Source organism: Canis lupus, chromosome 12, assembly GCF_048164855.1.
Source record: "Canis lupus baileyi chromosome 12, mCanLup2.hap1, whole genome shotgun sequence".
In the NCBI taxonomy this organism is placed as follows: domain Eukaryota; kingdom Metazoa; phylum Chordata; class Mammalia; order Carnivora; family Canidae; genus Canis; species Canis lupus.
This window is the reverse complement of record NC_132849.1, coordinates 10,893,638-10,920,051: the sequence shown is the minus strand read 5'-3', so window position 1 is coordinate 10,920,051 and position 26,414 is coordinate 10,893,638. Positions and strand designations below refer to the sequence as shown.

The window sequence follows — 26,414 nt, the reverse complement described above, 5'->3', positions numbered from 1 at the left end:
CTGAGGCAAGTGAGGTCACTGCCCTGTGGCCCCTTAGTCAGAACCATCGTCCTCTGAAGACTAAACAGCCCCCTGCCCTCGGTCTGATGGGGACACTCCAACCACAACCAGTGTGTGTTTTCTCACTGCACTCATGTCTAGTGAGGGTCTCCCAGGCCTCCTGACGGGATGCAGACAGAGAGAAGGGAAAAGCAAGTTTGGCATGGGGTGGAGAGGGAGGGGGTCTCAGTGTGGATGGCACCCGGCTGCGATGTCCACCCACGGGGAGGGTCAACAGTATCAAGGCTGTTCTGTTTTTCTGCCCAACTCTCAACCTCTAGTTTTTATGATCTCAATTATGCCTGGAAATTCTGCTTTGGACATCACATCAGCAAGCATGGTGGCCCACGGCTGTCCACAGTGAAATCTGTCCCCTCCCCTCCTGCCAGTCCCTTCCATCATTCATGGAGTACCAGGGCTGAGCGAGACAGCTGGTGCACAAACTCCTCATTCGTGCAGCCAAAAGACCTAGGGACAGGCCCCAAGTGTGAACAAGGACCCACAGGTACATTTGCTTCCTGATTCACAAGCACCCCACGGCTCTCAGAGCCCCTCCACTGCGCAGCGGTTTCACCTCTCTGCTAGCTGATGTCATGTGCTCCTCTTTGTCATTTCTTCAGACAGATCATCAACCACAGGCATCCTTACCTTATATTTTCACATCCCCTTTTGCCAGCTACAGGTCAGTTAACCTTCTCTGAATTTTTAACACCTGCACCAGATTCTTCCTATGTTTTGGCCTCAGCCTTCTGATTATTTACAAACGAACCCACAATCTTTGTTCACTCACACTACCTGTTAACCACTAAAATATCCGGGGAGATTTGTTTTTTTTTTTTTTTTAAGTCAAAGTTGCACTACAAACGAGTAGCTCGTGATATGGGCTCAATATTTATTTCCTCCCCTCCTCACAATCCATATGGTAAATCCTAATCACCTCACCCCCACCCCACAATGGTGTTTGGAGGTGGGGCCTCTGGGAGGTGATGAAGTTAGGGAGGTGGAGCCCCCATCAATGGGAGTAGTGCCCTCAGAAAAGGGGCTCAGTGAGCTCTTTCACTCCCTTTCTGCTACAGGAGGACACAATGAGAAATTATGAGTTGGCAACCCAGGAGAGGACCTTCACCAGAACCAACTCTGCTGGCACACTGATCTCTTCCAGCCTCCAGAACCGTGAGAAATAAATGCTTGTGGTTTCAGCCACCCAGAGTGGCTGTGGGGCAGCAGCCCAAGAGGACTGACTCGGGTGGGATACTGACCATGGGAAAGAAACATCATCACCTCCTTACCCACTAGGTTCATCTTGGCACTGTAACTCCCAAAGTACCGCTCATCCGTGTTGGGCGTGTGGCACTCATACTCCCCAGCATCCCGGGCCTGGAGATCGGTGATGTGCAACAAGGCTGAGTTCCCCTGGACTCTCTCCACGTAGATCTTGCCTCCACGGACACGCTGGGTGTAGATGGCATAAGGGAAGGATGAGTCCACGGTGCTGACGATTTGGACCTCACGCTCCGGGGCGGACGGCAGGTAAATGGACCACTGGAAATTCTGCTCAGAAGGCCCCTGGTAGCCGCTCACATTGCACCAGATGGTGATGTGGGAGCCCTCCGTGCGGTACAGGGGTCCTTCCTGGACGGCGACATGCCGCTGTGCCCGCACTACACCTGTGGGAGATATACAGACATGCTCACTTACTTCTCAGACCAAAACGCAGAGTACGCAGCAAACTTCAAAGGGTTTATTATTTGTGTGACATGACCATATAAATAGCTTGCTGCCTTTTCGGGGGCGTTCTGTGATTTATAAATATTAATTAAGACACTCTGTGGTAGAGCTCATGGTCCTTAATTTGCATATATGGAAATCTGACTATGCAAAAAGTCAAGGTGCTGTTGCTTATTCAACGGCTGACCCTTGGGAATTTCATCTAGTCCCTCTGTCATTTGTGTAGCAGTTTTATATCTATTTATTGAGGCTGGTTTTTTTTAAAAGATTTTATTTATTTATTCATGAGAGGCACAGAGAGAGAGAGGCAGAGACACAGGCAGAGGGAGAAGCAGGCTCCATGCAGGGAGCCTGATGTGGGACTCGATCCCGGGTCTCCAGGATCATGCCCTAGGCTGCAGGCGGTGCTAAACCGCTCGGCCACCGGGGCTGCCCTATTGAGGCTGTTTATAAAGTTTTTAATAAAATGAGCAGGAAAAGTTGAACTCTTGGCACACGTTCAGATGGAAAAAAAGCAACCATCTTGCAATCTGAGCCTGTGGGTCAGAGGGAGTCCTAGGGCTCTTTCTCTGGTGCTGCACCCTTGTTTTCAAATAGCTGCTCCCAGGACAGGAGGTGGAGGGGCATTCCTTATCTCCTCTCCCCTCTGTGAATAGGGACAGAGCTGAGCCCCTGCAGGTGGCTGCAGCTTTAAGCCGAGTGTACACGAATGTGAAAGTATGTGAAGGGCTGAAGCACAGCCCTGCTGCCCAGGATGCCTGCATGCTGGCAGTGGGTTGGGTTGAGGGGAGCTGACAGTGTAGACCTGACCCTGGGATGGCGGCTCTGATTCCCCACTATTCCCCCTGCCTTCTGGCTGGGATATGCCTCTACATACCTTCTCCATGTTCTTAACACGGTCTCCCCCATACACTCAGGGGCTGGGAAATATGGTGAGTTCCATTTCTAATTCCATGCCCAGCCTAACGCTGCTATTGCCTGAGCCGCTGAGCAGGTGGGGGGAGGGTACACCCCCCGTGACCTGCCTTCCCCTCAGCAGCAGGTGGGCACGGCAGTTAAGGCAAAAGGAGCGGGTGAGTTCTAGCCACAGCTCTGCCAGCAGCTGGAACTGGCTATGTCACCTTGGACAGGTTGCTTCTCCCTCCTGGACTTTGATCTCTTCATCTATAAAATGATTTCCAACAAGGCTTGGGAGTAGACTAGCACATGTGCCAGTGCTGGCTTTGTTAATGTACTAGCTGTGACCTTGGATGAGTTACCTAACATCTCCAAGCCTCAGTTTCCTCATCTGTAAGATGGGGATAATAATGTGTGCCTCACAGAGGTATCAAATAACATCTGCAAAGCCCCTGACACAATTACTCTTCAGTATAGAGCTGCTGGCTAAAAACCTCTCCCGGCTGGAACATTCTGCAGCTCTTGCATCCACAGCGCTTGGCCAGGGACATTCCGATGGCCTCTTGACAATGACAGCATCTCTCTGGGCTACCCACCTCCACCCACAGCTGCAGCCCACTTCCACCCCATGAAAGCTTCCCCTCTCCCTCTCCAAAAAGGAATCACAGCTGCCCCCACTGTAAACCTATCTGACAGCCATCCAGCTGATGAACAGCTGGGACAGCTCAAGTACTAGTAGGATGCGGCTCTGCCCAGTCCAGGGGTGCAGCTGGGGAGGGGGCAGTGTTTGTGCCTCTAAGCGAGCTGGCCTTATCTACAAGATGACAGACTTTACAAGGAAAGACGTGTGGCTTATCAGCTATAATTCACGGAGAACCTTCCCCTCCCGATCCAAATCTTACCTAGAACCCCAACCTGGCCACAGGAATAAAAACTGGGAACTGAAAAACTGAAGGGTGTGAATTTAATTGATCCACCCTGGTTGACAGCATTCATTACCACAGAGAGTCACTGAGAAGACAGCTCATTAGTTATTTTCAGTATGTTAGAATTTGGTGTATAACATTTTGACTATGTGTACGCTTTCTATGACAACTTAAAATATCTATATGGTGACATCTGAATCAAATGTTTGCACTACTCGAGGAACACAGAACCCTGAAAACAATTTAACTACATTCACAACATTTAGGTCTCGTTGTATTTTGTTGTTCGGTGATGCAAAAGCCACCACTGCTCGTAGTCTGCCGCAGAGAAGGTTAGAGGCAGGTCAGGATTGAGCCGGCTTCTTCAAGGAGCCACACTGAATTCACCCGGGGGGGGGCTTTACAAAGTAGCAGGGCCTTTGCCCACCTGATGTAACTGGCCTGGGGTGTGGCCTGGGCATTAGCATTTTGAAAAATTCAAATGCAAGGCAGAGTCAAGGACTGCTGCTTTCAGGGGTCTCTACATACTGGCAACCAGGTGTCCAATTAAAAACCATCTCCTAACTTGAAGCTCTCAGCTTTAAGCTCCTTCTTTCTGCAAAGGCTCTGCAAGAATTTGGGTCAAGAAAACTTCATTCTTCTCTAGTGAATGGGCGTAGCACATCCTGGCAACGCAGGGCTTAGCCAGTGGGCATTCTCCTAACAGACCTAACCAAAGTGTTTGATTGTGGGATCACACACACCACTCCCTGAAAAGTAAACAGTGTTAAGTGGCCTCAATGAGCCAGGGCATCAGGGTCAACACAATTTGTCCAAGCCAGAAGCAGGTCATAAACAGCCCTGCCAAACAAATAAGTAAGTAAACACTGGATTGTACTTGAACCACACACATTCAGCTGCATCTGTTCGTTCAGTATCTCCTTTACTTCCTTCCTGCCCCCACAAAGGGCCTTTGACCCCTGAAAATAATGCTGTTCTTAGAGAATGGACCCTAACATAGAAGTAAAAATTACCTTTTTCTTCACATTTTAATTTCTTCTGTATACCTCACCTCCACATTTCCTATTCCTGGCACTGCCCCTCATTTTTCCAAGACAGTGTTTTGTCTTCAAAGGGACCCAGGCCCTCTACCTGCCAAGGCATCCCCTGGCCTCACAGCCCCTTCCATCTTCCCTCTCAGCCTATGACAGAAGACTCCTTCCAAGCAAAGATCACTTTTTCATTATTATTATTATTACTCTTTTTCACTTTAGACATTCCTATACTTTTTGAATTACTTTGCAACAAGCAAATATCGCTTCCACAGTTTAAAAAGAAAAGAATAGGGATCCCTGGGTGGCGCAGCGGTTTGGCGCCTGCCTTTGGCCCAGGGCGCGATCCTGGAGACCCGGGATCGAATCCCACATCAGGCTCCCGGTGCATGGAGCCTGCTTCTCCCTCTGCCTATGTCTCTGCCTCTCTCTCTCTCTCTCTCTCTGTGACTATCATAAATAAATAAAAATTAAAAAAAAAAAAAGATTTAAAAAGAAAAGAATAAATATACACAGTTTCATATATAACTGTATAAAAAGGATTTTCTGCCTTTTGTAAAAGGATTTTCTGCCTTTTGTGAGTGGAGGACAGAAATAAGAACAAAGAGAAAGGGCCATAAATACAAAGTAGTAATGCATATGGTAGATACTAATCTGCCTACACCAGTAATCACTATACTAGTAATCACTCTGAATGTCAATCAGTGGTCTCAACACACCAATTCAAAGACAGAGATTGTTGGAGTGGATCAAAACACATGACCCAACTATATCATATCTACAAGAAATCCACTCAAAATATACAGACACATATAAGTTAAAAGCAAATGGACAGAGAAAAATATACCATGTAAACACTAATCAAAAGAAAGCAGGCATAGTTATAATAATCTCAGACAGAGCAGATTTCAAAGTAAAAAAAGTTACTACTGATGATGAAGGACGTGACATAATTCTCCACGAAGACATAACAATTCTTAATGTGTATGCACATAACAACAGAGCATCATACTGGATGAGGCAAAAACCGATAGAACCGTAGGGAGAAAGAGATGAATCCAGTATTAGAGCTGATGACTACAATACCCCTCTATCAGAAACGGACTGGTCCATCAAGCAGAAAATCAGTAAAGACATAGCTGAACTCAACACCACCATCAATCAACTGAATATAATGGACATCTATTGACCACTTCATCCAACAGCGGCAGAGTACACATTCTTCTCAAGCCCACATGGAACATTCACCAAAAGAGACCACATTCTGGACCGTAACACACACCTTAGCAAATTTACAAGACTAGAAATAACAGTGTCTGCTTGCAGACTACACTGGAATTAAACCAAAAATCAGTAACAGAAAAATAACTGGAAAATCCCCAAACACGTGGATATTAAACAACACTCTTCTAAAAAACACCTGGGTCACAAAAGAAACCTCAAGAGATATTTAAAAATATTTTGTATTAAATGAAAATAAAAGTACAATTTACCAAAATGTGTCGCATGCAGGCAAAACAGTGCTTAGAGGGAAATTTGTATCATTGAATACATGTATTAGAAAAGAAGAAAGATATCAAATCAGTAATCTAAGTTTCCACCTTAAGAAAATAGAATAGAAAAAGGAAATTAAGTCCAAAATAAGCAGAAAAAAAAATCACAAGAATCAGAACAGAAATCAATGAAATTGAAAACAGAAAATCACTGGAGAAAATCAACAAAATCAAAAGTGATTCTTTGAATAGATCAATAAAATCAATAAGCTCTTAGCCAGGATGACTAAGAAAACAGAGAAAGGGCACAAATTACTAATATCAAAAATGAAAGAGAAGATATCACTACAGAGCCCATGAAAATTAAAAGGATAATAAAGGAATCCTATGAACAACTCTGTGCCTACAAATTTGATAACCCAGATGAAATGGATCAATTCCTTGAAAGATACATCTGTGAAAACTCACACAAGAAAGGTGGTTTAAAAAGAAAGAAAGAAAGAAAGAAAGAAAGAAAGAAAGAAAGAAAGAAAGAAAGAAAGAAAGAAAGAAAGAAAGAAAGAGAAGGAAGGAAGGAAGGAAGGAAGGAAGGAAGGAAGGAAGGAAGGAAGGAAGGAAGGAAGGAAGGAAGAAAGAAAGAAAGAAAGAAAGAAAGAAAGAAAGAAAGAAAGAAAGGAGAGAGAGAGAAAGAAGGAAGGAAGGAAGGAAGGAAGGAAGGAAGGAAGGAAGGAAGGAAGGAAGGAAGGAAGGAAGGAAGGAAAAAGAAAGAAAGAAAGAAAGAAAGAAAGAAAGAAAGAAAGAAAGAAAGAAAGAAAGATGGTTTTAACAGACCTATAAAGGAAATTGATTCAATAATTAAAAACCTTCCAAAGCAGAGAGCACCAGGCCCAGATGAGTAAATTCTAATGAACATTTAAGGAAAAAAGTATACCAACTCTCTACAATCTCTTTCAGAAAACAGAAGCAGATGTAACACCTAATAACTCATTTTATGAGGGCAGCACTACTCTAATACTCAAACTAGACCAAGGTATTATAAGAAAATTACAGACAAGTATCTTTGATGAACATAGATGCAAAAATCCTCAACAAAGTATTAGCAAATCAAACCCAACAATTTATAGAATTATACATCAAGACCATGTATGATTTATCACAGGTATGCAAGGCTGGTTAAATATTTGAAAATCAATTAATGTAATCTATGGCATCACTAGGCTAAAAAAGAAAAACCACATGATCCTATCAATAGAGGTAGGAAAACCATTTGACAAAATCCAACAACTCTCATTCATTAGGAAGTCACAGTAAACTAGGAACAGAGGGAAATTTTTTCCAACCTATAAAGAATATCTACAAAAAACCTATAGCTAACATTAGACCTAATGGTGAGAAACTCAAAGCTTTCCCACTAAGATCAGATACAATACAAGGATCTTCCCTCTTACTACTTATTTTCAATATCATACTTGGAAGTCCTTGCTAATGCAACAAGTCAAGAAAAGGAAATAAAGGTATACTTTTATTGGAGGGCAAGTAAGCATATGAAAGATTGGGAAGATATTGGAGGGCAAGTAAGCATATGAAAGATTGGGAAGAAAGACAAAACTCTCTTTGTTCACAGATGACATGACTGTCTATATAAAAAAAAAATCTACAGGAATTGACTACCAAACAAATCCTGAAAGAAATAAGCAATTATAGCAAACTTGTTGCAAGATACAAAGTTAACATACAAAAGTCAATTGCCTTCCTATATAACAACAATGAACAAAGGGAATTTAAAACTGTGAAAAGACAATACCATTTACATTAGTACTCCCCAAAACAAAATAGGTAGAAATCTAACAAGATATACAGAAGATATATACGAAGAAAGCTACAAAACTCTGATAAACAAAATTAAAAAATAATTAAATAAATGGAGAAAAATCTGATGTTCTTGGATAAAAGGACACAATATTGTCAAGATACCAGTTCTTCCCAATTTTATGTATAGACTGAATGCAATTCCAATCAAAATCACAGGAAGTTATTTGTATATATCAACACATTCTAAAGTTTATACAGAGAGGCAAAGACCCAGAACAGCCAACACCATCTTGAAAGAGGAGAACAAAGTTGAAGGGCTGAAGCTACTCAACTTTAGTACTTACTATAAAGTAATGAAAACAGCATGATAATGGAGAAAGAATGGACAAATAGGTCAATGGAACAAAACAGAGACTCCAGAAATAGACTCCTGTAAATATAGTTAACTAATCTTTGACAAAGGGGCAAAGGCAATCCAGTGGAGCAAAGATAGTCTCTTCAATAAATGGTGCTGACGTACCTGTACAATCACATGCAAAAAATCAAATAAACAAAATGACTGAATCGAAATGCAGATTTATTCCCTTCACAAAAACTAATTCAAAATGAATCACAGATCTAAATTAACATACAAAACTATAAAATTCCTACAATATAATATAAGAGGAAGCCCAAGTGAACTTGGGTATAGTGATGCCCTTTCAGATACAACACTAAAGGCATGATCCATCGAAAGAAATAATCGATATGCTAAGCTTCATTAAAATTAATCTTCTGCTCTGTGAAAGATAAGATGAAGAGAATTAGAAGACATGGTACTGACTGGGAGAAAATATTTGCAAAAGACATGTCTGATAAAGACTGTTAACCCAAAAAATATACAACGAATGTTTAAAACTCAAAAATAAGAAAAAAATCTGATTAAAAAATGAGCCAAAGATCTTAGGAGACACCCCACTAAAGAAGACATTGGAGGGCAAGTAAGCATATGAAAGGCTGCTCCACATCATGTCACAAGGAAAATAGAAATGAAAACAACAAAAAAAGACACCACTACAAGCCTGTAAGAGTGGCCAAAATCTGGAATCCTGACAACACCAAAAGCTGACAACGATGTAGAGCAAGAAGAACTCTCCATTCATTGCTAGTGGGAATGCAAAACAGGTATTACCCAAAGGTGTTGAAAACTTCTGATTATACAAAAACCAGCACACGAATGTTTATATCAGCTTTATTCACAATTGTCAAAAGTTAGAAGCAATCAAGATGGTCTTCAGTAGAGAGAAACAAACTGTGGTACATCCAGAACACAGAATAATATTCAGCACTAAAAATAAATTAGCTTTTTAACCCTGAAAAGACATGAAGTAACTTTAAACACATAGTATTAAGTGAAAGAAGCCAATCAAGAAAGGCAACTAACAAAATGGAAGCATATTATATGCTTCCAACTATGTGACATTCTAGAAAAGGCCAAGTTAAGGAGACAAAAGAAATTTCAGTGGTTGCTGGGGATGGGGAGATAAATAGGCAGAGCACAGAGGATTTTTAGGGCAGTAAAGATACTCTATATGATAATGTAATGATGAACACATTTTACTACACACTTATGGAAACCCATAGGGTATAGCACAGGAAGTGTGAACCCTCGGGTAAACTATGGACTTCAGGCGATTATGATGTGTCAATGCAGGTTCATCCTGGGTTAATAAATGTACCAGTCTGATGAGTGATGTGGATAATGCATGAGGTTATTTATGTGTGGAGGCAGGGGCGTATGGGAAATTTCTGTATCTTCCTCTGGATTTTGTTGTAAACCTAAAAAAGTTTAGAGAGAAAATACTGGGTAATAGGAAGGCAAGTGATTTTTATTTTCTTCTTTGTAGTTTACTCCTCCCCACCCTCATCCTCTGCAAAGATTATGTACTAGTTCTATAAATAGGAAAGGAATTTAACCAAAAATAAAAGTGACATATGATTGCCATATAAAATTTTTTCCATATTGACTAGAATGGTAGGATTAAAAAAAATATGAATTTGGTCTTTGTCCCTGGTTTCTGGCCCAGAGCTTCTAAAACCCTTGTAATTTCCTGAGTGACAGGAATGTCTTTTGTCATTCATAAAGAGTCCCTTATATCCCTAAGGAGTTATGCTGATTTATGGTGGGCTTTTAGATGGTCTTAAGAGAGGAGCTGGCCATGCTGAGAAGATTGAAACTGTCAACCCCATCTCACTCTAGGGAGGAGATAGGGGGCAAGAGATTGAGTTCAATGGCCAATGATTTAATCAACCATGGCTATGTAATAAAGCTCCCATATAAAAACCCTAAAAGAGAGGGTTAGGAAAACCTCTAGGTCAATTTGCAGGGAGGGTGGCACGCCTGGAGAGGACACAGAGGTTACCCTCCACACCTTGCCCTATGCACTGACTGGAAAAGCAGAAATGCTAGAGTATGACTTCCAAGGCAAGGCTATAAAAAGACAAGGGTTTCTGCCTTCTTCTCTGGGACCACATATAACCGTGTCAGGAAGATATCAAAGCAGCCCCCTCTGGTCAGGTCTACCCGAGGCCTCCAGCCAACAACCAGGCCCAGCCAAGATGACTGTACGCTGTCGGGAGCCACAGAGTCAGAGCCACCAGAGCTGAGATGCTCCTAGATTCCTGATGGACGGAAACCGTTGTGTTGTTTTTCTGTATCATTTTAAGAATTTTATTGACAAGTGCGGTAATTACTGCTTTCACCGAGTACACACAGCTTCTCCAATCAAAATCCTTTTTTAAGACTATGTTTTTTAAGAACATTTTTAGGTTTACAATAAAACTGAGAAGAACTGTTGCTTTAAGCCTCAAGTTTTGGGATAATTTGTTTTGTACCAATATATGGCCAATATCAACAGCTGTGAGTCCTAAGATTTAATGAAATATTGTGTTCCATACCCATGTATGTGTCTTCTGGAAAAAGGGTCCATAAATCTCAAAAGATTCTGAAAGCAATTTAAGGCCCAGAAAAGAGTTAAGAATATTGCTTTAGAATATAACATGATCATTAGGACAGTCTATGTCCTTTTAGATTTACTTGTGAAAGTCTCCAGTCACATAAACACATGGTATCTATCACTTAACTAGTTTTTCAAGATACTACATATCCCAGGATGCTCTTTTTTCCTTTGTATTAAGTCCCAGATGAACCTGGCTAGGGGCAGTATGATTCAGGAGTTAGTGAGCAGGAGAGGTCACTGTGCCTGTGGAAACTAGCTTCTCATGCATTTTTTTGGAATATGCCTAGGCTCAGGTAACCCACATCTCTAGGCAAAGGATCCAACTGCTATGCTTGTGACGCATGACTGAGCATGTCAAAGCATCAAAGGACCTAGCTCACTGTTCCACGTCTGTTCTTCCAGTTGTGGTCTCTACAATTATCAAAGCTCACTCAGCACCCAGCTGGTACAAATTCTACACACAACTCCATCACACTGGCATATTTCTTTATCTATAAAATGGGAATAATGCAATGCACCATATCTCAATCTCACAGGTAACCCCAGAGGTCACATAATATTGCAAAAGCCACTAAATGAGTATTTCAGGATTCCAGTTAATTTCTGGCCAACATGAGATAATCTAAAAACAGGAAAAGGCTCTGTAAGTACCAGAGCATAAAAGGAACATCAATGTTTAACTTTTGGCTAAAAATGAAAAATGGCATAGGTAGTAAAATACTGTTCAAAAAAATACTATACCAGGGCTCAGTGATTGAAAATCTGCCTTTGGTTCAGGGCGTGATCCCAGGGTCCTGGGATCGAGTTCCACATCAGGGTCCTCGTAAGGAGCCTACTTCTTGGTCTCCCTATGTCTCTGCCTCTCTGTGTCTCTCATAAATAAATAAACAAAATCTTAAAAATAAATAATAAAAAAGTTAAAAAGTTAAAAAAAACATTAAGCCACCAACGGCCGGAGGAGTTGTAGCAGTAAGTGATATATTAGTTCTCACTGTGCAACTCATTTCTCCCACGTACCATGACAAGGTATATTTTCTAAACACAGCTTAACAACACCTCCTGTCTCATGTGCTCTTCTTACTGTGACCATGCCATTGGAGGTGGAGTTTAATTCCCCTCCCTTTGAGCCTGGGTGGGCCTATGACCCTGTGAACGTCAGGATTCAGTCCTAAACAAGTGACACAGCGATCTGCTCTGCTACCCGGTGTCCTGTGCTGCGGTGGAAGAATTTCCAGTGTCCTAAGGCTGCCATGCTATGAGGAAGCCCAAGGCACAGGGAAGGGTCCTGAGGAGGGTCCAGAGCCTGAGAGAGCCCAACAGAGTTCGCTATCCACAGCCACCACCACCGCCAGCCATGTACGTGAATGAGCCTTCATATGATTGCTCAGCTACAAGTAGCCGCCCAGCCTTGGAATCTTCCCAGCAGAGACCCCAGACCACTGGGGGAACAGACGGAAGCCACCCCTGCTAGGCCCACCTGAATTCCTGACCCACTGATTCTGTGAACGTGATACAACGGTTGTTTTAAGCAACTGAGTTCTGGAGTAATCGGTTGCATGGCCAGGAGAACTGAAACACACACTATACTTCCAACCAACATTTTTTGAGTACCTATTATATGAAGGGGGCCAGGCCAGAAACTAAGCGAGAGATTCGTAAGACATATTTTTATGCAAAGCTGAAAATCCCAAAGGAAATATACCTCAGTGATCATTATTATACGACACAATGTGATGGCAGGGAGGTGCAAAGTGCTAGGTTAATAAGGCCCATCAGAAGGAGAAAGTAGGTCCCAACAGGCTTCATAGAATTAGGGGTGTTTGAACTGGGTCTTGAAGCAGGGGGGAATACATGCCACACAAAAAAACTGTAGTATGTTCTAGGACCCACAAGAAGTCTGCCAAGGGCTCCTGTCGCATGCCTGAAAGGCACCTGAGTGCCAGGCAGGAGAAGACCCTGGAAGGCACACCAACAAAGTCAGACCTGTCCTCCGGGACAGGGCAAGTTGAGAAAGAAGCTAGCAAAGGACAAGTGAGGACACAGATCAGATTTGTGTCTCTGAGTCCTTGTCCTGGTGGCAAGTGGAGGACAGAGCAGAGGGCAAGACTGGAAGCAGGGAGACTGAATTAATAGTCGAATGAGACAAGAGGAGGGCCTGGCCTGGTTTTTAAGTTCAAGGACAAAAATATCACTCATTCCTTCTTCTTCTTCTTCTTTTTTTTTTTTTAATTCCCCAGTGGTACCTAAAATAGAGCTCGTCTAAAGCTGATGATTAGTTAATGTTAAATTATTGATGCGCCTGCTCAGGAGGTATAACTTACCAGCTGCAGAATCGGCAAAGAAGATGGCAAACTCCATGATTCACTTCACCCCAAACTGACTGATCTCCGTGACATGTACCCTGCTGAGTCATGGCAAGGCTGCCTCGTTGTCTACGCTGTCTGCTGTCTACGTTAGGACTTGGAGGGAGCGAGCCCCTGGGCTGGGTCCCTGCTTCCCGGCTGCGGCCTCATTTACGCATTCCCAAATGCTGAAGCTGCCACCTTCGAAAGCTGCTGAACTTCCATTTCAAAAATCCTTTAAGCATTCCGATATTTACTTCAATTAGAATATTTAAAACAAATTTTAATGAAAATATTACAAGCCTTCAAACTCTTCCCGACACCAGCATCATCCTCCTTCCCCCTCAATTCCCCAGAGACGAGCACTGCTATGCTTCAGAGATATGCCACTCTAGACTCTTCTTAAAAATCCATGTACATCGCTTCTCAGCCTTTTGGCTAAGATCAAGTGTAAAAATCCGTGTACATACAGATACACACACACACATATATATACACACACATATGTATGTGTATGTGTATATATATGTATATATATATATAAAATCCTTGAAAATACACAGTATCACTCCCCACTTTTTTTTAAAGATTTCATTTATTTATTTCAGAGAAAGAGAGAGAGAACACAAGCAGGGGGAGGGGCAGAGGGAGAAGGAGAACCAAACTCCCCACTGAGCACAGAGCCCAAGGCAGGGCTTGATCCCAGGACCCTGAGATCATGACCTGAGCCAAAGGCAGCTGCTTAACCAACTGAGCCACCCAGGTGCTACGTTTTTACATAAACACTTTGGTTCCATACACACATGCTCCTTGGCTTTGCTCCTCAATACTTTTGAGATTAAATATAATTCTAGTTCCTGCCTTTGACACAGCTATATAGTATCCTCTCCTGGGATGACAGCACATTTTATTTGTTCCCCTATGGATGGAGACTTAGGTGATTTCTAATTATTTTGCTATGACCAACATGTCCTCCTCTTTGCACATGCCTCCCACTGTAACAAGCACTCCAGGGGGTCGTAAGGGTAACTTGCTTTGAGCTTAAGCACCCCTTGCTTGGTGACCTAAGTCCCTTGGTCTGGAGCAGAACTAACCTGCTTTCCTTAAGATATGCAGACCGTTGGCCTTGAGGACCAGACTCTCCCAGGAGATAAGGTCTGACTACATGAAAACAGCCGTCCTAGACACCAGCAAGTCCGTTCAGGGTCACGTCCACCTCAGACGGATCAACTGCCAGGGCACCTGCTTCTCCTGCATGAGCACTCCCCTCCCCTTCCCCTTTGAACCTTCCAGTCTCACCTAGATGGGGAAGATGGTCTCCGAAGGTTCATCCACCATTTTCCCAGGTTGCCAGCTTCCTGCGTAAAGCAAGCTTTCCTTTCCTACTATCACTTGGCTGTCAAGTATTGATTTTCGAGCAGTGAGTAGCTTCACCTGAATTCAGAACCTGTGCTCCAGGAACGCTACCTCTTTGTCCTTTCCTCACCCGAGTGTGTACAATCTTCCTGCTTCTCTCTCCTTAACCATTTAACCCACAGGGAAGACTTGAGCCCTTCTAGGATGCCTAGGCTCTTTGACCCCACGACATGCTTGGCACTAGGATTAGCCCCAAAGACTACATCTCCCACCTCTTCTTCTCCCTCTCCTGTCATTCACCCCCACTGTGGCGTTCCACTCCCTTCCCAGAAAAGGTAGGGCTAATGTCCCAGAGTCCCACCCACCCTCTCACACTCCTACTCATCCATCCTAAGGACAACACAGCATGGAAGGAGTATCTTGAAAGGTAGATGGGGGAGCCCTGCAGCCTGACCTAACAATGCCCATGGCTAAGGTAACAGACCCTTTTCCCAACAACACCAGGACTAAAGGCAGCATATCCAATGGAAAATGGTTATAATTGAATATAAGTACCAGTATTTGCTTTCTATTTTCTGGAGGAGAAAAAGAATTAAAAGATGGAATCAGATTACTTGCCTGTAAATGCTCTCCCTGTAATTATCCTAGATCTACTGACCACTGTTTCCTTCCATCCACTTTCAAAGATAACAGAAATGCACTGAGCGTCAGGCTGATTCTTTTTAATAAGAGTGCAGCCTCATGGCACATTTCCCTGCCAAGTCCAGTGGCCTAGGAACCACAAGCTTCACATGAGTTCCAGTAAAAGGACCCTCCCTGGGAACCAGCAAAGGCCTACTCCCCCCGCCCCACCCCCACAAGCATGCATTTCATAATTGTTGCTGCTGGTGCTCTTGAAGGGGGCATTTCTGGACAGGGATGCCCCAGTTTCAGCAAGTTCTCAGACTGGTTGAGAGGTATCTCCTGGACCTCCAAGCAGTCTCTTTACTGGCCATCACCACCATCCCCCACAGGGAGCAAACCAAAGCCCCTCCTTGGTTTCCCTATCACACCCTGTCCTCTGGTTCTTCCTCCCAGAAGCTGGTAGGCTTCCTCTCTAGGTCTCTCTTGATATTCTCATGGCCCCAGGAAGAGGATGCCAAGCCCAGGTCCTTCCTGAAAAATGCCAAGAGGGGTCCTTTGGGCGGCATTACGATGTCAGCTTGCTCGGGCAGCAAGGAATGCAGAAGATCTTGAGGAGCTTGTCCAGGGCATCAAGAATAAGACCAATATCTGGATGTGAACAGGTGCCCATGGCTTCAGGAAGCACATGAGAGGTGTGTCATGTCCCTCCACACAATGTCCCACTCCTTACCTGTTTTGTGTTCCAATGTCAAGGCCATGGAAACAGAGGTAAAAAAAAATGGGGGGGGGGTCCCAGCTGCCAAGAGACAGGTTTTTTAAATTATTATTATTATTATAAGGGACAGGTTTTGAATGGATGGTCTTCAGAGGGGCCTCAGAGCAGCTTCCTCCTCCTGGTACAGCCCCTCCAGCTACCCCTCAGCAAGCACTCCTGGTACAAACCATTAATGCTCTTCTCCTAACTCCGCCCAAGACCACAGCCTTCTCCCCATGTTCTCCTGGCCTATTGGAGGCCATGCTGTGACTCCCAGTGGGAATCTCTAGAAACCGAGGAACTCAGTTACTATCCATGCATGCCCTGAGCTCAGTGCTTGAGGTCTGTCTGACACTTCAGTAAACATGATCGATGGATGAGCCAACGAGCCAACAAGTCCGGCAGGCTCCAAGCGTCCACTTCTCCAAAGTCAGGAAGAGCCCAAAACACTGGCCTTCAGTTCTAGAGGTACCCAGGCAGCTTCCTCTGGGAGCCAGCCTGACTTTGCAGGACAGTAAGGGAAGCGGATGGGCTGGCAAGCAGAGATGACAATTCTCCTGACCATGACCATCCCCATACACATGTGGGCCATCCTCGTGGATGTTAGCCAGCTAATCACAAGAATTTGAACTCAGGGGCCCATTCGACTAGCTCAAGTATGTATGTGTGTGGGGTAGAGAATGTATGATAAGTAACACCATGGAAGTTCAAAGCAACCCAAGAGTATGGGTCATAGACCTTGGAAGGCCTGGAACTGGAAACCCACATGACTTGACTACTTCAAGACAGCTTTACTTCTCTCTTCAAAGATGGGCTTTCTTTGCTTGGCCAAAGTTCCTGTGCTCCAAGAATGCAGCTCACATATACCTACCGTTATCTCTGCACTCACCTGCAATGCCCCACTACGGCTCTCTGTACAAACTCCCTAGATAGTAACCTCAAAGGCTAACTTGTGGATTTGGAGGTCGTTTATGACACACACTTCACCCCACCCAGGTCCAGCCAGACTTGACGAGATGGGCTTCTGTATTCCATTATCCGGCATACAACCACGGCCCCCTTGGTCCCTGCTGCATACTAGGCGGCAGGGACAATGGGAGAGGGGGCCACCCCCACTCCAAGTGTGAGTGGCCAGGCACCCTGGAATATGTCTAACACACTAACAAAGAACCAACATCTACACTCAACTAAAAATTAAGAGTCAAGTTCATGGACATACCCTCTGGGGATTTCCCCAAGCCCCTGTTACCTTTATCGTAATAATTCAAGGCCATTCCTGCTCTTTCAGCTTTGACTTTCATCGCTGGTGGTTCAGTCTCTTGCACTTTGCCCTCCTCTGTAAGCAACCCTTGGGTTGCATATTTTTCCCATGTAATTCAAGGAACATGCTTTGAGCACGACTGCCACCAGGCACTGAGCAGTGGGTCCCCTGCTTGTTCTTACTGGGAGGCATGTACATATAAAACCCAACTCTGGATGTGGAGATTTACTCTGCAACAGTGCAGAGACGAGAGCTGGGGAGTCGGAACACCGTCCCAAGGTGTGGGGGGCCATGCTGGCACAGAGGAGATGGGCTTCCTAAAGGGCAGCAGAACAAGGAGCAACACATGGGAGTGGGGAGGAGGGGTCGCAGAAGCAGGGAGAGGTCCACTTGGTAAGGCTCTATGATGGAAATTACAGCCCTTCTCCATGGGGTGAAATATTATACAACCAACAAAAATCATGGAGAAAACTATGATGAGCACCTAAAAATGTTGAAAGCCCATTATGAAGTTAAAGAAGGAAAAAGCTCTAAAGGGTCTGAAAGTGTTTTTGTCTAGAACCTCTCACCCTGCTATATATGCCCGCAAAAAGTATGGGGCTCATATGCAGGACGATGCTACAGGACAGGAGAGTAACAAGGGACTGGGTTCCCTTGCATGTCGTGTTTCCTAAGCATTCTGCACTTAGCACGGATTACTCCTGGAATGAGGACAAGTGGTCACAAGGCATTCCTCAGACCACCTTCCCCCTCATCCTGTAAAAACAGGAGTCAAAGAGGGGTAAATGCATTTGTGCAGATCAATCCAAGGTTGTGTGAGCGGGGCATGGGGGGTGGCCAAGTGGCCTGTGTGGGGCAGGGGTGGGGGGGGGGGTGATGTGACACGGGGAAGGGCTGAGAGTGAATAGATGGCAAAATCGGCCAGGGCCAGGCTGGCCAGGTGACCTGGCAGGTGTGACATGTTACATGGTTAATCAGTTGCCCTCTATTTGAGCTTGGTACAGGCTCAAGGGCCTGGATGAACAGGTTTGACTTCATCTCCTTTTTTTTTTCCAAGCTATTTAGTCACTTTGCTAAAACTCCTATTTTCCGAGTTATTAAACTTTCAAATTCCATGTTGATCCATTCCGAGCCCTCTTATGCATCTCTTCTTCTGCTTCTTCCAACTGGGCGCCCCTGGGCAGCATGAATGGAGACCAGGAGCCCTTCTAGGCTACAAAGGAGGCCCCTGAGTGACAGCCGGCTGGAAGTATCCTGAGAAAACAGAAGTTCAGGTACGCACATTCAGGCCACCTCTGACTTACCAAGGGCCAAAGACACAACGCATGTCACACATGACACACAACACACAGCACAGGGTAGTTTTTAATTTCCTACTGAACACAAGGGTGGCTGCACCATCAAGGGTCCTTGAGAAGCCTTGAGGAACAGACATTTCAGCATTAGGAGTCTGAACGTTTGCTATATGGTCCCACAAGGCGGGAAGAGTTCAAAAACCTCTGCCCCCTGGCAGCAAACTGGGCCCAGAGGCTGAAGGCACTCCCCAGACATGCCTCCCAATTAAAGGCAAGAGGAGAAGCCCTGTGGGAAAGGAGACAAAAGGTATAAGGCAGTAATAAGATGTCATATTCCGAAACTGAGGCTTCTCCTCAGCTATCATCTGAAAAAGACTGTAAGGACTGAGTACCTGCTAATTCCCTGGCATTAGCCAAATCGGCCCCATACTAGCATCTTCCACAAGTGTCCTCTCATTTTAACTTCACCACCAACTTGTAAGAGAAGTATCCTGTCCCCATTCTACAGATGACGTGAGCAAATGGAGGCTCAGAGAAATTAAGTGCCGCGGTGGGTGCAGAGCCAGTGCCACACACCTTTTTCTTCCATTCCACAGATATGGATAGTGCTTGTCCTATGCCAGGCCTTGTGTGAAACTGATGAGCTACAACACCCAAACCCTCCCAATCTAGGAGGTGGAGACAGATGTGCAAACAAAGGCTGTGAAGTGCCGGGGCAGTGCTGTGAAGGACATGTGGAGGGCACAGGGCAAGCAGTCCCTGCAAACCACGGGGAGTCGGTAGGACAGCTTCAGAGAACAGTGCTTCCTTGGGCCAGTTTTAATCAGGATGAGCGGACATTCCTGCTTGATGAGGCTGGAAGGAGAGGCCCAGGCCCTCACCACAGAGCAGCCTGAGTCACAGAGCTATAGGAGGGAGCCGGAGGGCCCATGGTGCAGGGGGACCAATGGTGCAGGGGGACCAAGGATCAGGCCCCAAGAGGCAGCAGAAGGGCAGATGCGGGTGGGGCTCAGTCATCATGCTAAAGAGGCTTGGATGCAAGGGCAGCAAGGAATCCACTGACTCCGAATTATGTCTTGGGAAGGCAGTTCTGGTGGGAATGATGAGAAAGGGTGCTAGCAGAAGATCCTTGCAGTAATCCAGAAGAGCACTGCTGAAAACCCAAACAGAGCAGGTCCCAGGAGGTGGAGGGAGGCAGGCTGGCAACAGAGGTGCTAAGGAGATGTGATCAAGAGTCCAAAGGAGGGTCCAGGGAGTTGTCCAGAACAACTCCCAGATCTGGGCGACTGGATGGAACAGAGATAGAGGAGGTCGGTTTGGGGGCAAGTTGATGAGGTCATCATAGGAATGAGAGCCCTTCCCTGGGCCCGTCCAACTCTCTAGACCACCCTGCCACGTGCAACTAGGAATAACCTCCTCCAACAACCCTCTGCAGCCCAGAGGGAGCAGAGAACAGTCACCCAGCTGAAGGATGGCAAACATTCAGACAAAGGTGCCTCATAGGCCACAATAAGTCATCAATCAATTTAAGAAAGTTGCCAAGAGACAGTTACTTCAAGGCTGCTCCCAAATACGTGGCATTCAGGCGTCCTCAAAACCTCATCAGCAGCTGACCCCACAGCTCCCACACGGGCATCGTTACCACAAAGATCCAGACATAGCAGGAGTCACCAGGGCAGAGCCTGTTCCTGGAAGGCAGTCAAGGATTCCAGACTCACACAACTCAATCAATGAAGGCTTGATTGAGAAAAGAGAGGAAAGACTACTAACATTTAAATAGAAAATGGTCCCATTAACGAGAACCCCTATGATATGGCTGTGAAGGTTATCGCTTTGCTAGGGCTGCACATTTAAAGTAGTTACGGGGTAATCAAAACCAGAAAACGCTGACCGTCCCCCGAGGTCTCCAACTGCATCCAGTGCTGATAAGTGGAGTTATCAGCTGCCTTTTGTGTGCGGCCAGATGAGATATGGATCCGTGTGTGGTGGGGGGAGGAGGGGGCTGCCAGCATCCCCCGCACGGCAGACTGCCATCAGGAGGCGACATGCTCGCCAGGATTTAAACAGCATCTCAGAAACCACTTTCAGGATAACTGTGGACCAACTAAGCACGCAGTATCCTGAATGAGAGGCCCTCAGAGGCAGGAAAAAAGCCAACCGGGAAGGAACAAATGGGGACGTGGATGCTGAAGGATTTGTTTTTAATCCTGCCCAGCGATCCTTTTTCAGCCATGTATTTCTGTCTCCCCAAACTCACAAGGATTGTAAAGGAAATCCATGCTTTAAGAGGGAAAAGAGAAATTGTACTCGTTAACTCAGAGCTCCCCTTGTCTGGCGGGATTAACTCACCATACCTGTAGAACCAAGAGCCAGCCCCAGTGCATGGGGTGCTTTTTAGGGGCAAAGAAGCTGCCACTTAAAACCTCTTTACAGGGACGCCTGGGTGGTGCAGGGATTAAGCATCCAAGTCTTGGTTTGGGCTCAGGTCACAATCTCAGAGTCATAGTCATGGTCAGGAGATCGAGCCCCCAGCTCTGGGGTGTACTGACCTCTGCCCTTAGCAGGGAGTCTGCTTGAGATTCTCTCTCCCTCCCTCCTGCTCACACATCCAGGGGCTCTAAAATAAAAAAATAAAATCTTAAAAACAAAAACAAAAACAAAACCTTTTTTACGAGAACCTCCAGCCAAATCCAGAAAAGCAAAGGGCTGCAGCCCAGAACAGGTGAGCCAACAGATACAAAGGAGCTCTGATAAAGTTTAAATGGGGATGGTGACATTAGCGTGTTTATAGAGCATTTGATTTACTTGCTAAGGCAAAATTCCAGAAGTATGACACACTGGGACCTGAGTGGAGGGTTTCTTCACTGCAGCCGTCCCTGACAGGCTCATTGTAAAGTAATGAATTTTGTGGACACTCAGAGAGAAAAAAATAGCTTCAAATGCTATGGATCGATGCTGCGCACTGCAGAGACACAGCCTTTGGTGTCTATGAGCTCTGTTTGGGTACTGTGCAGAGTTCAGCTGCAATCTGTCCCTTTGAAGGCCAGCAAAGGAGTCCCCCCAGGCCTGGGCACAGCGCCAAGGTCTCACACTCAAACCATATCCTGGAATATCCTGGTTCAAGCATTCCTGTCCTGATCCAGAGCAGGATCAGGTACTTCCAACACCTGCTCTGGGGACTCAGCGGGGTCTCTGCAGGTCAGCATCCATCCCAGGAAGTGAAGCAGAGAAGGCCTGGGATTTTTGTGGGAGGCTTTTTGTTTTGTTTTGTTTTTTGGCACAGTGAGGACTTTACACAATTTCTCAGCTTCCTCTCTAGGGCTCAATTCCCTATGTGCAAAACAAAAAAAAAAAAAAAAAAAGAAAAATTTGAACTAAAACAAAAAAGGGAAAAACACCTATACAATCCTTAAAGTCCCTTTTCAGCTCCAAGTCTCTGTGATTCTATGACACCAAAATGCAAAGCCCTGGGACTCCCCCCACTATATATATTTCCCTCTGCCAGGGAAATGTACACGCAACTGACTGAACTACAACAAAAATATCAGAAATTATGATCTTGGGGATAAAAGAACATTTAGAAGCCACACAAACCAAAATGAAGAACCAACGTGGAATGGAATCTGACTTGAATTAGAAGGAACATCTAAAATGACAGGTTCAGAAAAGCCTGCCCAGAACCCTAGGCTACAGCTGACCCTGAGTTCACAGTCCCTGCCTCCTTTTGAAGGCAGGATGGGTCTTGGGGGGAGAGGGGTACAGGCTGGGAAGGAGCCTCAGTGCCAGGCCAGAGATTAGGGAGCCTCCCAGTTGGCACTGCAGCTGCTGCCAGGGTGGAGAACATGCAAGCACTGCAACAGCCCTGGTCTCTGGGGTGCGGAGCAGACCTCTCACTAGTGACATCCTTTTATGTCTTTTTATTTATTTTTTATTTTTTTAAAGACTTTATTTATTTATTCATGAGAGAGAGACACACAGAGAGAGAGGCAGAGACACAGCCAGAAGGAGAAGCAGGCTCCATACAGGGAGCCCAATGTGGGACCCGACCCCAGGTCCCCAGGATCAGGCTCTGGGCCAAAGGCGGCGCTAAACCACTGAGCCACCGGGGCTGCCCATCCTTTTGTATCTTTTTAAATTAGACACGTGCATCTATTCCCTTATTCAAAAGTAAATGAGAAAGGATGCATGCCAGGGCAAAGTAAAATCTGGAGACAATAAAAAAGACCCAGATTACTTCAAATTTCTCCTGATGAAGTGTCATTTAGAAATCTAAGGGGAAGGTTGCCGGGAGAGCTCAGGAGAGTGAAGGAAACAACGAATCAACAGGAGCCCCATGCTTCTGGCCAAGGGCACCTCCTTCTGATCCTCCCTCCTGCCCAGCCCCCAAGGCAGCTTCAAGCCCAGAGCATCTCTGGTGTCCCTCCATTGCCTACAGCATTTGCCGCCTCCTCTCCTGCATGCCCAGGATCGTGGGCCGCCTACCAGACCACAGGTGGTATCCCCTACCCTCGGCCTCTAACAGTGCTTTTCAACCATTCTGGCCACTTGCCCCACTGAGCAAGGGTTTCTCACAGCTGGCTGCGAGGCCACCTTCCATCCCATGTGCTCTGCTCACCTGACTCTGACACAGCTCCCAGGGAGAGATGTGCTCTCAGTCCTCCCCTTGCAGGTGGGTGGGCTTATGGCTAGGGTAGGAGTGACACTGGTGACTTGGAGGCTAGGTCATGAAAGCCTTCATGAAAGGCACACTCACTTGGGGCCCTGGGAGTCCGGGAAGCAGCCTGACTTGCACTGAACCCACCGAACTCTGAGGAAGCCATGCCAGCCCCTGGGAGCGACCACCAGAAGAGAAAGAGATGCTGGGCCCCACTGCTCCACCCCCTGGAGTCCCAGCCAACAGCTGCCTGCAGCTGCATGAAAGACACGAAAGCCAGAATCACCGGCCTAACCCTTCCTGGAGTCCTGGTCTATAGGACGCCTAAGAGAGAATAAAGGGATTATTACTTTAAGCCACTAAGATTTAGGGTGGTTGGTTCAAAATCTCGAGATAAAGGATAACCTGCCTCTCAACAACAGAATCCCCAAGGTCTAGACCCCATTTCAAACTCACTTCAGGTTCCCACTTACTGATTTTAAGGCACAGAGCTTCACCAACCCCTTAAGTCAAGCCGTCAACTCCAGAAATTTATTTAAATAAATTCATTGTGTCTGCCTGTGTTTGCCTATTCCTCCCAAACAGTCCCCACTGATGTCTGCCTCCCTCAGCTCTCTTCCCGGCAGACAGTGGTCCTGGCTCTTCTCTCTTCCCTCGACCGTGGACAGCCAGTGGATGGCCCACGGACCGCCCCCAAATCCTGTTTACTCCCAGCACTGTCAGGGCCTCCCATGCCCCCTCCTGCAGCCACACCTCCATCCACCTGCCACCCTCTGCACCTGGCCCCCCGACTGCCTCCCAGCCCTCATCCCTCCAACTCCCCACACACAGAGCAGGAAGGACTATTTTTTGTCTTACACCCACGGTGTTCCAGAAAAGACTCATGGCAGCTTAAGCACAAAGAATTCTTAGCCTCGAACACTGTGATGGCCACCCTCTTTTTTGGGCACTGAGGCATGTCCCCCCATCATTCCAAGAATCAAATGGCCAATGCCTGGTGATGAGGTCTCTGCCTCCACCTACGACATGAAGGCAAATGCTGAAGACTCTGCCCCACACCCAGCCAACCCCCAGTCCCTCCTGAAGGCCCAACCCATTTGTCATCTCTGCTGGAAGGCCCTCTGTGGCAGCTGGGGCAGCTAGTCCCACACTCCGGTGCCCTGTGCCCCTGTTGCACTGTGCAGATACATTTGCACACTTGTCTGCTCACTGGCCTCCAGGGCAATGGAAGTCAGAGCCCCGCCATAACCCAGCTCTGTGGGTCCCTCTGCGCTCCTGCAGCAGGTTGCCCAGGACATATGTGGGGTGAATCGCTCACTCTCCTGGAACCCCCTTTGCCAGTGTACTTCCACTCCAAAGAGCACCCTCCCCACAGGTGCCTCACCCCTCCCACCCCAGCTGAAGTCCCCTCACGCTCCTCCACAAAAGGGGCCCCCGGCCTGCAGACAGCCCCCTCCGTAACTGCCTTCCCAACACCAGCTTGACTGTTCCTTCTATGCTTGAAGGTGCTTTGAGGAGCCTCTGTTCAGCTATCCAAATCTCCACAGCTTGATTTTCATGCACTTCTGAGCTGGCCCTCGTTGCCCTCTCTCAGGCCTCAAGCACATCAGGAGGAAGCCCGCTGATGACTTTTCCCGAGCTCTCAACAAAATGCATACATGTGGTTCTTGTGCCTGGAGGCAACGCTGCTCACTAGCACGGATGATGGCCTTCTTAGCATCCTGGGTCTTAACATTAGGAAAGTACTGGCACTGCTGGATGCCCCGCTTCTAGAATGGTGCCTGGTACCTACGAGGAGCCCAAAAGATTAGCTGAATGAATGAAAGAATGAAAGCTATCTGGCCTGGCCACTGACCTGGAGAAACTGTGGTCTTCTGGGCCTCTTCACCACCAAGCCCTGGGGGCTGAGAGGTTGTATGACTCAGCCAAGGTCACCAGCAAGCCAGCGAGGGAAAGTGGAACCCCATCTCTTGCCTCCCAGCACACGGCCCTCCTTCTGCCCAACCCCAGCTTTCTCACCACCCACCCCTTCCATGTTCCAAAGACAGCATCTCCCAAGGAGTTCTGGACAGCGTCCAGGAGTATTTTTCTTCCTGGCTTTAAAACAAACTGTGACAAATGGCTCTGCAGATCTGGGCCATGAAGCTGAGCAAATGGGACTGCGACTCACACTATTAACTTAAATCTACTCAATGTTATTTCAAATTAGGGCATTTTAACCAGAAATTATAAAAAGTCTTGTTTGGAGGGGTGGGGTAGGATGTGTTTATAAGTTGCCAGCACATTCATTTACAAATCTACTTGTTCCTGGACGCCCTCAGCAATTTCAGATTTTTTTACCCACTCCCTATCCTTCCCTCCATAAAAAGTCCTGACTAAGGGATGTAAAGAATGATTCTTGGGGCCCGCTGGCCTAACCACTCCCCTAACCCTGACTCCTCACACCTATGGCTCATCTCCACCAATGGCAGCTCAGGTGGGGAAGCTCTGTTAGGAAGTTCTTCTTTCCCTGTAACTGAAATTGGGCTCAGGGGTCCTGGACACAGGATGAGCTCAGTCTCTTATGAGCCCATTCAGTGGGTAATAACCAAGCACCTTCTAGGCACCAAGCACTGAAACAGGCATGAAAGCTACAGAGGGAAACACAGGAGCCACCTTGACGCTCAAGGAGCTTGCCATCTAGAAGCTGTGAAACGTCTCCCTCTCCAGGCTGTACAGCCCGAGACCTCTCATGGCTGCACATATGACATGGATTCGGTTATTCGGTTCTCTTCCCTATTTCTTGCAAACAGGCCCCACATGGCCTTGGTCCCTCCAGATGTGTTGCTAGGAACCTCACGCTGTCCCCCACCTGTGGTCTGGCCCGCAGAGAGCAAGCACACCACCACCCTGGTGCTGGACACCGAAATTTCTTTCAGTGCAGACAAGATAGCTTCGTTTGGTGGCCACGTCACATGGCTGGCGCCCGCCAACTACAACCTGCTTCTTCCCACAGCCTCCCGCTCTAGCACGTGTGCAGCTGGATTCCCAACCTCACCTTTATCCCTGTTCCAACCTAACAGAAGGAAGACCATCGGCCTGCCTCGTGTTTGTCTTCCTTACCTACCAACAAACATGCTGTGTCTTCTTGTTTTAATGCCCTTTAAATGACGCGACCTTCACCTTCAGCAAAACTTGCTAGAAGGTGGCAGAAAGGCCAGGGG

The 26,414-nt window shown here is 46.3% G+C and overlaps 1 protein-coding gene across 4 annotated transcripts in view; it reads right to left on the bottom strand.

Moving 5' to 3' along the window:
- Positions 1-26,414, bottom strand: part of IGSF3 (immunoglobulin superfamily member 3) — a 91,764-nt gene that overhangs the window by 38,727 nt on the left and 26,623 nt on the right. For all 4 annotated transcript variants that reach the window (XM_072769633.1, XM_072769635.1, XM_072769637.1 and 1 more), the window contains exon 3: positions 1,329-1,706. In XM_072769633.1, the coding sequence (XP_072625734.1) occupies positions 1,329-1,706 (378 nt within the window). The remainder of the gene's footprint in view (positions 1-1,328; positions 1,707-26,414) is intronic.